This window comes from Panulirus ornatus, chromosome 29 (assembly GCF_036320965.1).
Source record: "Panulirus ornatus isolate Po-2019 chromosome 29, ASM3632096v1, whole genome shotgun sequence".
Lineage (NCBI taxonomy): Eukaryota > Metazoa > Arthropoda > Malacostraca > Decapoda > Palinuridae > Panulirus > Panulirus ornatus.
Genome location: NC_092252.1, coordinates 330,440 through 344,081, shown reverse-complemented (window position 1 = coordinate 344,081; position 13,642 = coordinate 330,440). Strand labels below are relative to the sequence as shown.

The window sequence follows — 13,642 nt, the reverse complement described above, 5'->3', positions numbered from 1 at the left end:
TTTGTCGCTGTCTCCCGCGTTAGCGAGGTAGCACAAGGAAACAGACGAAAGAATGGCCCAACCCACCACATACACATGTATATACATACACATCCACACATGCAAATATACATACCTATACATCTCAACGTATACATATATATACGCACAGACATATACATATATATACACATGTACATAATTCATGCTAGCTGCCTTTATTCATTCCCATCGCCACCCTGCCGCACATGAAATAACAACCCCCTCGCCCCTCATGTGCACTAGCGCTAGAAGACAACAAAGGCCCCATTCATTCACACTCAGTCTCTAGCTGCCAGGTAATAATGCACCGAAACCACAGCTCTCTTTCCATATCCAGGCCCCACGGAACTTTCCATGGTTTACCCCAGATGCTTCACATGCCCTGGTTCAATCCATTGACAGCACGTCGACCCTGGTATGCCACATCGTTCCAATTCACTCTATTCCTTGCACACCTTTCACCCTCTTGCATGTTCAGGCCCCGATCACTCAAAATCTTTTTCACTCTATCTTTCCACCTCCAATTTGGTCTCCCAGTTCTCCTTGTTCCCTCCACCTCTGACACATATATCCTCTTTGTCAATCTTTCCTCACTCATTCTCTCCATGTTCCCAAACCATTTCAAAACATCCTCTTCTGCTCTCTCAACCACACTCTTTTTATTACCACACATCTCTCTTACTTGCTTACTCTCTTACTTACTCGATCAAACCACCTCACACCACATATTGTCCTCAAACATCTCATTTCCAGCACATCCACCCTCCTGCGCACAACTCTATCCATAGCCCACGCCTCGCAACCATACAACATTGTTGGAACCATTATTTCTTCAAACATACCCATTTTTGCTTTCTGAGATAATGTTCTCGATTTCCACACATTCTTCAAGGCTCCCAGAACTTTCGCCCCCTCCCCCACCCTATGATTCACTTCCGCTTCCATGGTTCCATCCGCTGCCAAATCCACTCCCAGATATCTAAAACACTTCACATCCTCCAGTTTTTCTCCATTCAAACTTACCTTCCCATTGACTTGACCCTCAACCCTACTGTACCTAATAACCTTGCTCTTATTTACATTTACTCTCAACTTTCTTCTTTCACACACTTTACCAAACTCAGTCACCAGCTTCTGCAGTTTTTTTTTTTTTTTTTTTTTCTTCTTTTTTTTTTTTTTTTTCCAAAAGAAGAAACAGAGAATGGGGCCAGGTGAGGATATTCCCTCAAAGGCCCAGTCCTCATCCTCTGTTCTTAATGCTACCTCGCTAATGCGGGAGACAGCGACAAAGTATAAAAAAAAAATATATATATATATATATATATATATATATATATATATATATATATATATATATATATAAATATATTCGCTGGGAGCCGGTCACTTTCCTCTCTTCCTACACGGGGATATATATATATATATATATATATATATATATATATATATATATATATATATATATATATGTATATATATATATATATATATATCCCTGGGGATAGGGGAGAAAGAATACTTCCCACGTATTCCCTGCGTGTCGTAGAAGGCGACTAAAAGGGGAGGGAGCGGGAGGCTGGAAATCCTTCCCTCTCGTTTTTTTTTTTTTAATTTTCCAAAAGAAGGAACAGAGAATTGGGCCAGGTGAGGGTATTCCCTCAAAGGCCCAGTCCTCTGTTCTTAACGCTACCTCGCTAATGCGGGAAATGGCGAATAGTTTGAAAGAAAAAGAAAATATATATATATATATATATATATATATATATATATATATATATATATATATATATATATATATATATATATTTCCCTGGGGATAGGGGAGAAAGAATACTTCCCACGTATTCCCTGCGTGTCGTAGAAGGCGACTAAAAGGGAAGGGAGCGGGGGGCTGGAAATCCTCCCCTCTCGTTTTTTTTTTTTTTCCAAAAGAAGGAACAGAGGAGAGGTCCAGGTGAGGATATTCCCTCAAAGGCCCAGTCCTCTGTCCTTAACGCTACCTCGCTATTGCGGGAAATAGCGAATAGTATGAAAAAAAAAAAATATATATATATATATATATATATATATATATATTATGCATTTTTTAGATTTTCCCTGTTATGGTTTCACTGCACCATATATGACAACTAGGGAATGGATGTGAGCAAATGCAGCCTTTCTTTGTCTGTTCCTGGTACTACCTTCCTATTGCAGGAAACAGTAATCAAGCATGATGAGAGTTTTTTCTTTTTTTTTTTACATGTTTACATACCATTTACACAGGCAAAATATTAATTAATAGAAAAGAACTTAATGATCATAAAAGTATACAAACAAGAATACACGGAATATTGTTTCTTTTACTGTAAAATCATCGACAGTAGTTGCTGCATAAATATGCCATCCAGCAGTGCTGATGTATTTTCACAGTCTTTTGGATAGAGGAGAAAGAATTCTACCCCTGTATTTCCTGCTTGTTGTGAAATGTGACTACAGGGGATGGGAGCAGGGTGATTGGAAACCCTTCTTTTCTTGTATTTCAATTTCTAAAAGATGGAAAAGAAGAAAGAGTCAAACATGGAGTGTTCATCCTCCTTGAAGGCACAGGCTATACATTTCAAACTCTCATACACATTCTTGCCTGAGGTTATGGTGTCTGAGATTAATCTAATATAATCCTTTTGTTATTCAATACCTATATGAGTGCTAAGGGCTATTTTGATATGATTCCTTGCCTTTTCAGAATGGAAAAGTAATTGACAGTGTGTGGCTAGTGCGGAACAGGCATATCTCATATAAGAAGATCCGCCAGGAGGACATTGAGACACTGTAGCTCACATCTTCAACCATTTGAGGAGAGATATCTGTAATTCCCTTGCCTCTATCTTTATTGTTATGGTTTCCTTTAGGCTAAAGCTACTTCTGTTACCACTGGCAACATAAGGTGTACTTTGATTGAGAAGTAGTGATTCTATGTATAATTTGGATCATAAGGATGACCTTGATTATGAAGTTATTACCAGTATCATGATTTGATTCATTCTTTTCTTTTGCTATAGGTATCGTCAAACCCAGTAGTTAATACTGATGTTTGGTACCATAGTCCTTTGGTTTCTAATGGGTGTATTTCTGATGGGTTGGAGTTTTAAAACTGAATTGGGAGGTCGGCTGTTTAGTGCTTGGTATGCTATTTTAGCTTGTATGTGCTTTGTCTTGGCCATATTTGTTGGGGGTGGTGGGGTTTGTAAGCAGAGGTTACGGAAGTGTGAGGAAGGGGGAGGCTTTTTATTTTTGTTTGAAGGTTGGTTTTTAGTTATAGAGTGGTTTTGGTGAGTGGGCTGTTTCATAAGATTAGGCGCTGACCTTGTTGAGGTGGGTCTGTATTGGGAAGATTGTTGTTTCATTGTGGTGTAGAATGTTTGTGGTTGCTAGGTAGCCATTTATTGTTTAGAGTGCATTTTGTGTGGTTTGCAGCTTTGTTATATTTGTTTTTGAGAGGGTGGAAGACCAGGCAGGTGAGGCATAGATTAAAGTAGAGTGGATGAAATGTTTGTTTAAGATGTTAAGGGATTTTTTCTTGTCCAAATCTGATGCCAGTTAGTGCTCTGAAGGCATTAAGTGTATGTGTTACTTTTGTGTTTATGTTCTTGGTGTGGCGAGTGAATGCCATGTGTGACTTATCTCTGCAGGATGTGTATTTTATAGAAATAATTGACTGATTCATATGAAACATACAGACATTAATGGTTGAGGGAAACGCATTTACTGGAGATTTTATATCTGTTTCTTAGAATTCAGAAATATTGTGGAAATATATACCAGTTGGAGTAATGTCCGAAATACAGTATTGTTTAGTATATACTGGACATGCTCAGTATTAAGTGATGTATTTAATCAAAACAGCATAGTTGAAAATAGTGTTGCCTTAGTTATATCATAAGTATTATGTCTGCATTATTTGATCTTTGTGCAAAAGTTTCTCACACATGATGTTTTGTATAAAAAAATGACATTTTTCTTTTGATATGATACTGAGTAAAGAAATACACAAGAAACTGTGGCTGATTTGTAGCATCTGAATGTGAAAATGGCTAGTTTTTCGCATACTCTGAAAGTTAGTGCTCACTGATCATGGTAAATAATCAGAACAGAAGATAATTTTTTTTTAATCTATTGTTACTCCGCTGGTATATTATCCCTGCAGCATTATATGACTTCGACTAAGCAAAAAAGATACAACAGAAGACACAGAAGAGAAGTAGAAAATGTGTGATAGTATCAGAAGTACAGTTTATTCTTGTAAGGTTGTCATCATAGTAAAGTATCTTTATCTGCATTCAATGTCATTTTCTATTGTTTTCTAGTTTGTTAGTTATTATTGCAAATCATATTTAGTACATGTTTTTAATTTTAGTATGGGGAATATCCACTTTGAATTTTATTACTTCATATATGAAAACATTTTGCTCTGTAAACTATTGTATAAGGTAATTTTTAAGTATTCTGAGCTAATTTCTTGATTTGATGCTATGGAGATAGGCTGCCACCATCTAAGTAGGTATATTACTAGTACTGCCTGCCTGGGTATTGGGAGGGTCAGTTATGGCTGCATAGTGAGCCAACATCAGTGGTTGTCAAGTTGCAATCCTTTGACCCAGGTAGCTGTCTTATCTTTCTGCCTCAACCACATGGGGATTGCTTGCATTCTCCCCACAAACATACTATCTCTTCTAGTCACACTTAACACTTGATAAACACTGAACTCACTCAACTCATTTCTCCGAACTCTAGATTTTTTTTGCAGTGAGTGCTGTGCACTAGCCCTGCATTTTGGCAGAGTGGTAGGAACAATAGATAGAAGCAGTAAGTGGGGACATTAGACAGGAGCATTAGGGTAGATACATTTAGGTAGAAATAGTAGGTAGGAACATTTAGCTTGGAGCATTTGGTAGAAGTAGTAGGCAGGAACATTAGTTAGACACAGTAGGTAATAGTAGCTGGTGGGAATATTAGGTAGGAGCTTCTGAAAATACTGCACTAGAGTTGCTCTCTGGCAGTGGCCTGATAAGGGTGAGGCACATAAGGCTAAGAAGTAACACTGGATTTCACCTGTTATGGGTACTTTTGCTGTGGCCATCCCTTTTAGGGAGTTCTCAAAGGAAACTGGTGGCAGAGATATAGGTAAACTGATAGGTAATGCTCTCAGTTCACAGTCCTTAGGATGTGGGATTGAGCTTGTGACTCAGCAGCATTGGCAGGACAGTGTCACTCAACTATGTCCTTGGAATAGCAGAATTTTCTTGCTTACAAAAGGGGGAGACAGCATTGAGGATGTTGGTACATTTATTCAAGAAAGCTCTTACCTGTTAGTAGTGATTTACAGTGGGTTTGAAGTTTTATATTGTATCAAAATTATTGGATGCTCATATTTGCCTTATGGCCTCAGTCCAATGATAATTTTTTTACAAGATGTTATGGATGTTAGATATTTATGGTTTAACATTTTCAATAATCAAACTGTTTGTAGTTCATAGTAAAAAAATTCCAGAATATATATATGTTCATTTAATATTATAGGAAAAATCATAGCCAACAACCAGGGAGGTATATTAACAGTACTATCCACCAGGTTATTGGGAGGGTTAGTGATGGCTGCGTAGTGAGCCAGCACTTCAGTTGTTGTCTAGTTGCACTCCTCTGACCCAAGTAGTTGTCATTTCTTTCTCCCTCACCCACTTGTGGACTTTGGCATCCTTTTGACAAACATACAATCTCTCATTGTTGTACATAACACTTGACAACATGTAATTCACACAGCTCATTCTTCATAACTCGAGATTTTCCTGTGGCGAGCACTATGTGCTAGTGCTGCCTTTTGGCAAAATGGTAGAAGCAGTAGATAGAAGAGGTAGGTAGGAACATTTAGGCAGGAGCAGTAGGTAGAAGTAGTTGGTAGGATTAGTAGGCATGAGTAGAAGTACTCACTAGAGACATTAGGTATTAGCCTCTGAAAACAGTGCACTAGAGTTGCCCTCTGCCAGTGGCCTGTTAAGGGTGAGGCACTAAAGGCTAAGAAGAGGCAAAGGAGTTAATTAGTTATGGAGACTATTGTTGTGACCATTCCTATGAGGAAGTTCCAGTTGGGAACATTCATCAGAGATATAGATAGTCAAGCTATTCAGAAATATTTTTGTTTACACAAAACTGGTCTCGCTATCTGTCCATTCTCATGGAATTCACTCCCATTCACATGGGCTGAATCAACTGCATATAGGTATAGTATGCACCTCTTGTGGGAATGAAGTTTGCAGATCTAGAATGCCTGAGCATAACCCTGCAGGCAAACAAAGGGCATGGATGCCCAACTCCTTAAAATGTAGTTGCTACACCTTTTCATACTTGGATTTGTTGTTTTTAACTTGCTGAAAAACAAGATCTGAGAACTATGTAAATGATGGTATGGCCTGTCTTGCACCAAAGGGAATATTGTATTTAAGAGTATGTACCAGGTCAGTGCTTTTATCCAGGTATATGAATCGGCCAGCATCCAGTTACATAAGATACAAGTGTGCAAACATGAAACTTTGTGATATAATTGTTCTGACAGTGCTGTGTGGGTGTAACTGTACCCCAAAATACAGTAGAACAGAAGAGAGTGGATATGTTGAAAATGATATGTTTGAAGAAAGTGTGTAATGTGAAGTGGTTATGCATGGAATGATTGTGTAAAAGAGAGGTGTGATAGTAAACTGAATATGACCAAGAAAGCTGAAAGGGGTGTACTGAAGTGGTCTGATGAATATGGAGAGGATGAGTTAAGGGATACTGATTCAATGGATATACTGTATGGGTCAGAAGTGGAGGAAGCAAGGAGGAGGGGGAGACTGAGTTGGAGATGGAAGGATGGAATGAAAGAGGCTATAGGATATCAGGGCCAGAACTTGGAGGAGGAGGAGGAGTCATGCAAGGGATAGAGCGAATTGGCTAATTGGCGTGGAGTATACAAGTGGGTAATGTGCTGTCACTGGGCTGAACCAGGGGATGTGAGGTGGTCAGGGAAAACTACTGAAAGGGCTATGATTTTAAGTTTACTCCATCATGTGCTAGAATTGTGGAAAATTCTATCATCAAAAGTGCAGAAACGTAAATGTGATAAAGGTTTGTAACATTTGGATGTTTTTTAGTTCACTTGAATTTTATTGATTGCTTTTGATGGCCTTAAGCATGCTGTGTGTCCCCCTCAGGACCATAACTGACGGACGTCCACATGAGTTCATGGTTTGTTAATTATGCAAAAATCAAGTTGCACTCCTCTAACCCAGGTAGCTGTCATTTCTTTCTGCCTCACTCACACGTGGACTTCTGGCATTCTGTCCACAAACATAAAATCTCTCCGTCATACATAACACTTCACAACACTATTCACACATCTCATTCTTCATAACTAAGCGCAATCCCTTTTGGTAAAACGGTAGGAACAGTAGATTGATGTAGTAGGTAGGAACGTTTAGGAAGGGGCATTAGGGAGAAACATTAAGTAGAAGTAATAGTAGGAAGGAACTTTATGTAGAAGTAGTAAGTAGGAACATGAGATAGGAGCCTTTGCAAATATTGAGGTAGAGTTGCCCTTTGCCGATGGCCTGTTACGGTTGAGGCATAAAGGCTAAGAAGTGGCACTTACGTACACTTGTTATGGCGACTTGCTGTGGCCATGCCGTTACGGGAGTTCCTTTTGGAACAGGCGTTAGAGATATAGATAGATAGAATAACTAAAATAGTTCATAGCCGTCAAGAACAGCAAAGTTAACGCTCATACAGGTTCAGATCAACAAAGAAAAGTTTGCACTACGTTATGTATGCTAACATGCGCACAGAACTTTGCTTACTTATGCAATAAAATAATGCGGCTGAACCTCGCTTCGACTACAATGCTGCTTTCTGAGCTTGCTGATAAAGACCCCAACTTCGCCTACGAATAAATTAATTCTTCATAACTAGGCGAGCCATTGTTGTATCTTACTCAGAATATTGTGTAAGTATTAAGAATAAACAGAAGTCGATTATCATGATAAGGAAACAAGTTATTGTATTTTTTGTAATTTAATTAGCTACCAAACTTGAAACCTCCAGACTCCTGCAACTCGGCATTACATTTGTCGCTTGCTAACATAAGAAACGTACAACCTGCATACCCTAACATACGAAGAAGAGAGAGAGAATGGTACGATCCCTGGTGACACAGACGATACCCTGAAAAAGGTTAGGGTACTTTTGGGTCGGCAGCCGCCATGCTGGCGCCTAACCCAGACGAGGCCACGCCTCTGGTATGTCCACTTCCACCTGCTTTTTCCTTTTTTCATATGCCAATGGCCTGATCCAGATTACATTCTTTTTAAGGATCTGAAGAGAGCTTTTTAGATTTTATAAAGTGTTTCGGCTTAGCTATATGCAAGCGCAAGAGAAGAGTGTGGGAAGTAGGGAAAAATTATGATTGAAAGTTGACCACTACCATCGTTTCTCACGAAAGTGCCATAATGCTTGGACAAAGTTTACCGCGCGGAGCAGTCCAGTTTTATTAAAAAAAAAAAAAAAAAAAAAATACATTCTTTGATGTCTCGATGGTAAGTTTTAGTTTCATATTATTAACGGACATTTAACTTATTTTTCCCTTATAATACAGACCTTTTGCTTGTCAAACTGTATTTGTTGTTACTTGAAAGGAGTTTACGAGATTGCCGTACAAAGGATCGCTGAACTGGGTAAGAGAGGGATAAATTAGATAAATACAAAAATTGTTGGCAACGCCAGAAACAGAAAATATTTGAATTATCAGTGCGGTAACAAAAAAAAAAAAAAAAAACGAACTTGCAGGAAGCGACAACCATACCAATAACAGGCAACTAGACTGAGCTGTAAGGGTTATGAGGTCACTAAAGTCAAAGGATCAATCTCTGTCAAACATTTTGAACATGGAAGCCTCTTCTTTTTTAAACAATCACTTTAGATATCTCGAGAACACTATGTAAGATACCGCTGTCCTCCTAAACAAGAAATTTCACGTGGGTTGTTCATTATTAGTGATAACCTTGAAAAAAAAAAAAACTTATAAACTTAAATGAAGGATCACTCCCCGGGAGGAGTTTAGTGTCCAGAGAAAAGGATACAACTTGCAGTGTAAAAAGTGGTGAAATGTATGACAGTAGAAGGTTATGGCTTCCCACAAATGTAAACCTAACATACAAACAAATATCTAATCAAACAGACACATACTGCTCGAACCTTTACAATTTTACCAAACAACATTATGGCAGTGAATGAGTTATAGAGAAAATAAGGAAGAAGCTACTACATCCCCGGGAGCGAAATGTCTCTTGTATCGACCTTGTGGAGTCGTCCGGCTATGGAATGTCCGTACCCTGTGTCCGATTACCTTGGTCAGCTACTGAACCTTCCCTCCATCTTCCTATGTAGTAGCTTATGATACAGATATTGCCTCAAAAACTTTTGGTTTAATGTTTTATTTAGTTTTGCTGGCGACTGAATGGCTTAGTGCTTTCTATTTTTCTAAAGATTTTGAGAGTGGTGCTTGAAGATTATTTAGAAAATGAGTATTCGTTTATTAAAGGATCATGTATTCTCCTACCTAAGTTAGTTTTTCTATTTGACCGATAGTGACTAAGGATTTTCAGGTTTGGGTATGGCTGCTTTATGTTTTAATGGAGCTGGCTAGTGTGGTTTTGGTTCTGTAATGGATTTTCACTCGTGTGGGTCTGCGAGAGCGTAGTAAAGTTGGTACTTTATCCAAGTGCAACAGATAAAGACGATGTTGAACACAATATTGGGTTATCAGCTAAGAATATTAAAAAATACAGTAAGTGACCACAGCCAAGATAAATGGTCAGTGGCTACAACCCAGAGCAGTACAGTCAGTGGGCACAGCCAAGACCAGTACAGTCGGTGGCCACAGCCACTAACTTGTGAAAGTCAGTAGCAACAGCCAAGACCAGTACAGTCAGTTGCCACAGTCAATGGCCCAACCAACCCACATACATATGTATATACATAAACGCACATATACATATACAGACGTATACATATATACACATGTACATATTTATACTTGCTGCCTTAGCCCATTCTCGTCGCTACCCCGCCACACACGAAATAGCATCCCCCTCCCCAGCGAGAACAGAACAACAGGAACAGGAACAGACAACAAAGGCCACATTCATTCACACTCAGTCTCTAGCTGTCATGTGTAATACACCGAAACCACAGTTCCCTTTCCACAACCAGGCCCCACACACCTTTCCATGGTTTACCCCAGACGCTTCACATGCCCTGGTTCAATCCATTGACAGTACGTCGACCCCGATATAACACATCGTTCCAATTCACTCTATTCCTTGACCACCTTTCATTCTCCTGTATGCTCAGGTCCTGATCCCTCAAAATCTTTTTCACTCCATCCTTCCACTTCCAATATGGTCTCCCGCTTCTTGTTCCCTCCACCTCTAACACATATATCCTCTTTGTCAATCTTTCCTCCCTCATTCTCTCCATGTGTCTAAATCATTTCAATCACCCTATCCATAAACAAATTAAACATCCATGTCTAGGCTCTCAGACCTTTCCATACTTTACCCCAGATGTTTCACATGCATTGGTACAGTTCATCGACAGTACGTCTACCCCGGTGTATCACACCGTTCCAGTTCACTCTGTTCCTTGCACGCATCTCACCCTCCTGCATGATTAGGCCCCGATCGCTCAAAATCTTTTTCACTCCATCCTTCCACCTCTAGTTTGGCCTTCCACTTCTTGTTCCCTCCACCTCTGACACGTACATCTTCTTTGTCAATCTTTCCTCACTCATTCTCTCCATATGTCCGAATCATTTCAACACTCTTCTCTCTCAACCACACTCTTTTTATTTCCTCGCATCTCTCTTACCCTTTCATTACTTACTCGATCAAACCGCGTCACGCCACATATTGTCCTCACACATTTCATCTCCAATACATCCACCCTCCTCCGCACAACCCTATCCATAGCCAATGTCTTGCATCCATATGATATGGTTGGAACTACTATTACTTCAAGCATACCCATTTTTGCTCCCCAAGATAACGTTCTCTCCTTCCTCACATTCTTCATCGCTCCCAAAACCTTCGCCCCCTCCCCCAGCCTGTGACTCCCTTCCGCTTCCATGGTTCCATTTGCTGCTAAGTCCACTCCCAGATATCAGAAACACTTCACTTCCTCCAAACTTTCTCCATACAAACTTACATCCCAATTAACTTGTCCCTCAACCCCACTGAACCTAATACCCTTGATCTAATTCACATTTACTCTTGACTTTCTCCTTTCACACACTTTTCCAAACTCAGCCATCAACTTTTGCAGTTTCTCACTTGAATCCGTCACCACTGTCGTGGAAGAATGTGTGGAAGGAGAGAACGTTATCTCAGAGAGCAAAAATGGGTGTGTTTGAAGGAATAGTAGTTCCAGCAATGTTATATGGTTGCGAGGCGTGGGCTATAGATAGGGTTGTACGGAGATGGGTGGGTGTGTTGAAATGTTTGAGTACAATAAGTGGTGTGAGGTGGTTTAAGTAATGAAAGGTTAAGGGAGATGTGCGGTAATAAAAAGAGTGTGGTTGAGTGCAGAAGAGGGTGTGTTGAAATGGTTTGGTCACATGGACATATGGAGAGAATGAGTGAGGAAAGGTTGACAAAGAGGATATATGTGTCAAGAGTTGGTGGAAACAAGGAGAAGCGGGATACTAAATTGAAGTGGAAGGATGGAGTGAAAAAGACATTGAGCGATCGGGGCCTGAACATACCGGAGGTTGATGGACGTGCAAGAGATAGAGTGAATTGGAACGATGTGATATATCGGGGTTGACGTGCTGTCAATGGACTGAACCAGGCCATGTGAAACGTCTGGGGTAAACCATGGAAAGGTCTGTGGGGCCTGGATGTGGATAGGGAGTTGTGTTTTTTTGGTGCATTACACATGACAGCTAGAGACTGAGTGTGAACGAATGTGGCCTTTTTTGTCTGTTTTCCTGGCGCTACCTCGCTGAAGCGGGGAATAGCGATGCTGTTTCCTGTGGGGCGGGGTGTCGCCGGAAATGGACTGGAGGCAAGCAAGTATGAATATGTACTTATGTTTATATGTATATGTGTATATGTTGATATGTACATGTATGTGTGTGTATATGTACGTGTATGGGCGTTTATGTATATATGTGTTGGGAATGGAAGAGAAAGAATACTTCCCACGCATTCTCCGCGTGTCGTAGAACGCGACTTAAGGGGCAGGAGTGGGAGCTGGAAATTCTCCCCTTCAGTTTTACTTTTCCAAAAGAAGAAACAGAGAATGGGGCCAGGAGAGTTTTCACGCTAAGGTTGAGTGACCTGTTCTAGAAATGGCGAATAGTATGAAAGAAGGAAAGATATATAGTTATATTTATTATGCTTTGTCGCTGTCTCCTGCGTTAGCGAGGTAGCGCAAGGAAACAGACGAATGAATGGCTCAACCCACCCACATACACATGTATAAACATACACGTCCACACACGCACATATATGTACCTATACATTTCAACGTATACATATATATACATACACAGACATATACATATATACACATGTACATAATTCATACTTGCTGCCTTTATTCATTCCTGTCGCCATCCCGCCACACATGAAAAGACAACCCCTTCCCCCCGCATGCGAGCGAGGTATCGCTAGGAAAAGACAACAAAGGCCACATTAGTTCACGCTCAGTCTCTAGCTGTCATGTATAGTGCACCGAAACCACAGCTCCCTTTCCACATCCAGGCTCCACAAAACTTTCCATGATTGTATCCTAGACGCTTTGCATACCCTGGTTCAATCCATTGACAGCACGTCGACCCTGGTATACCCCATGGTTCCAATTCATTCTATTCCTTGCACACCTTTCACCCTCCTGCATGTTCAGACCCCGATCGCTGAAAATCTTTTTCACTCCATCATTCCACCTCCAATTTTTCTCCCACTTCTCGTTCCCTCGACCTCTGACTCATATATCCTCTTTGTCAATCTTTCCTCACTCATTCTCTCCATGTGACCAAACCATTTCAAAACACTCTCTTGTGCTCTCTCAGCCACACTCTCTTGTGCTCTCTCAGCCACACTCTTTTTTTACCACACATCTCTCTTACCCTTTCATTACTTTCTCGATCAAACCACCTCACACCACATACCGTCCTCAAACATTTCATTTCCAACACATCCACCCTCCTCCACACAACTCTATCTACAGCCCACGCCTCGCAACTATATAACATTGTTGGAACCACTATTCCTTCAGACATACCCATTTTTGCTTTCCAAGATAATGTTATCGCCTTCTACACATTTTTCAACGCTCCCACAACTTTCGCCCCCTACCCCAGCCTGTGACTCACATCCGCTTCCATGGTTCCATCTTCTGCCAAATCCACTCCCAGATATCTAAAACTCTTCACTTCCTCCAGTATTTCTCCATTCAAACTTACCTCCCAATTGACTTGTCCCTCAATCCTACTATACCTAATATATATATATATATATATATATATATATATATATATATATATATATATATA

At 40.2% G+C, this 13,642-nt stretch overlaps 1 protein-coding gene across 3 annotated transcripts in view; it reads left to right on the top strand.

Annotated features, from left to right (window-relative positions):
• Positions 1 to 4,344, top strand: part of LOC139757985 (acid phosphatase type 7) — an 85,942-nt gene extending 81,598 nt beyond the window's left edge. For all 3 annotated transcript variants that reach the window (XM_071678922.1, XM_071678924.1, XM_071678925.1), the window contains exon 11: positions 2,747 to 4,344. In XM_071678922.1, the coding sequence (XP_071535023.1) occupies positions 2,747 to 2,836 (90 nt within the window). In that variant the 3' untranslated portion in view covers positions 2,837 to 4,344. The remainder of the gene's footprint in view (positions 1 to 2,746) is intronic.
• The last annotated feature ends 9,298 nt before the right edge of the window (positions 4,345 to 13,642 follow it).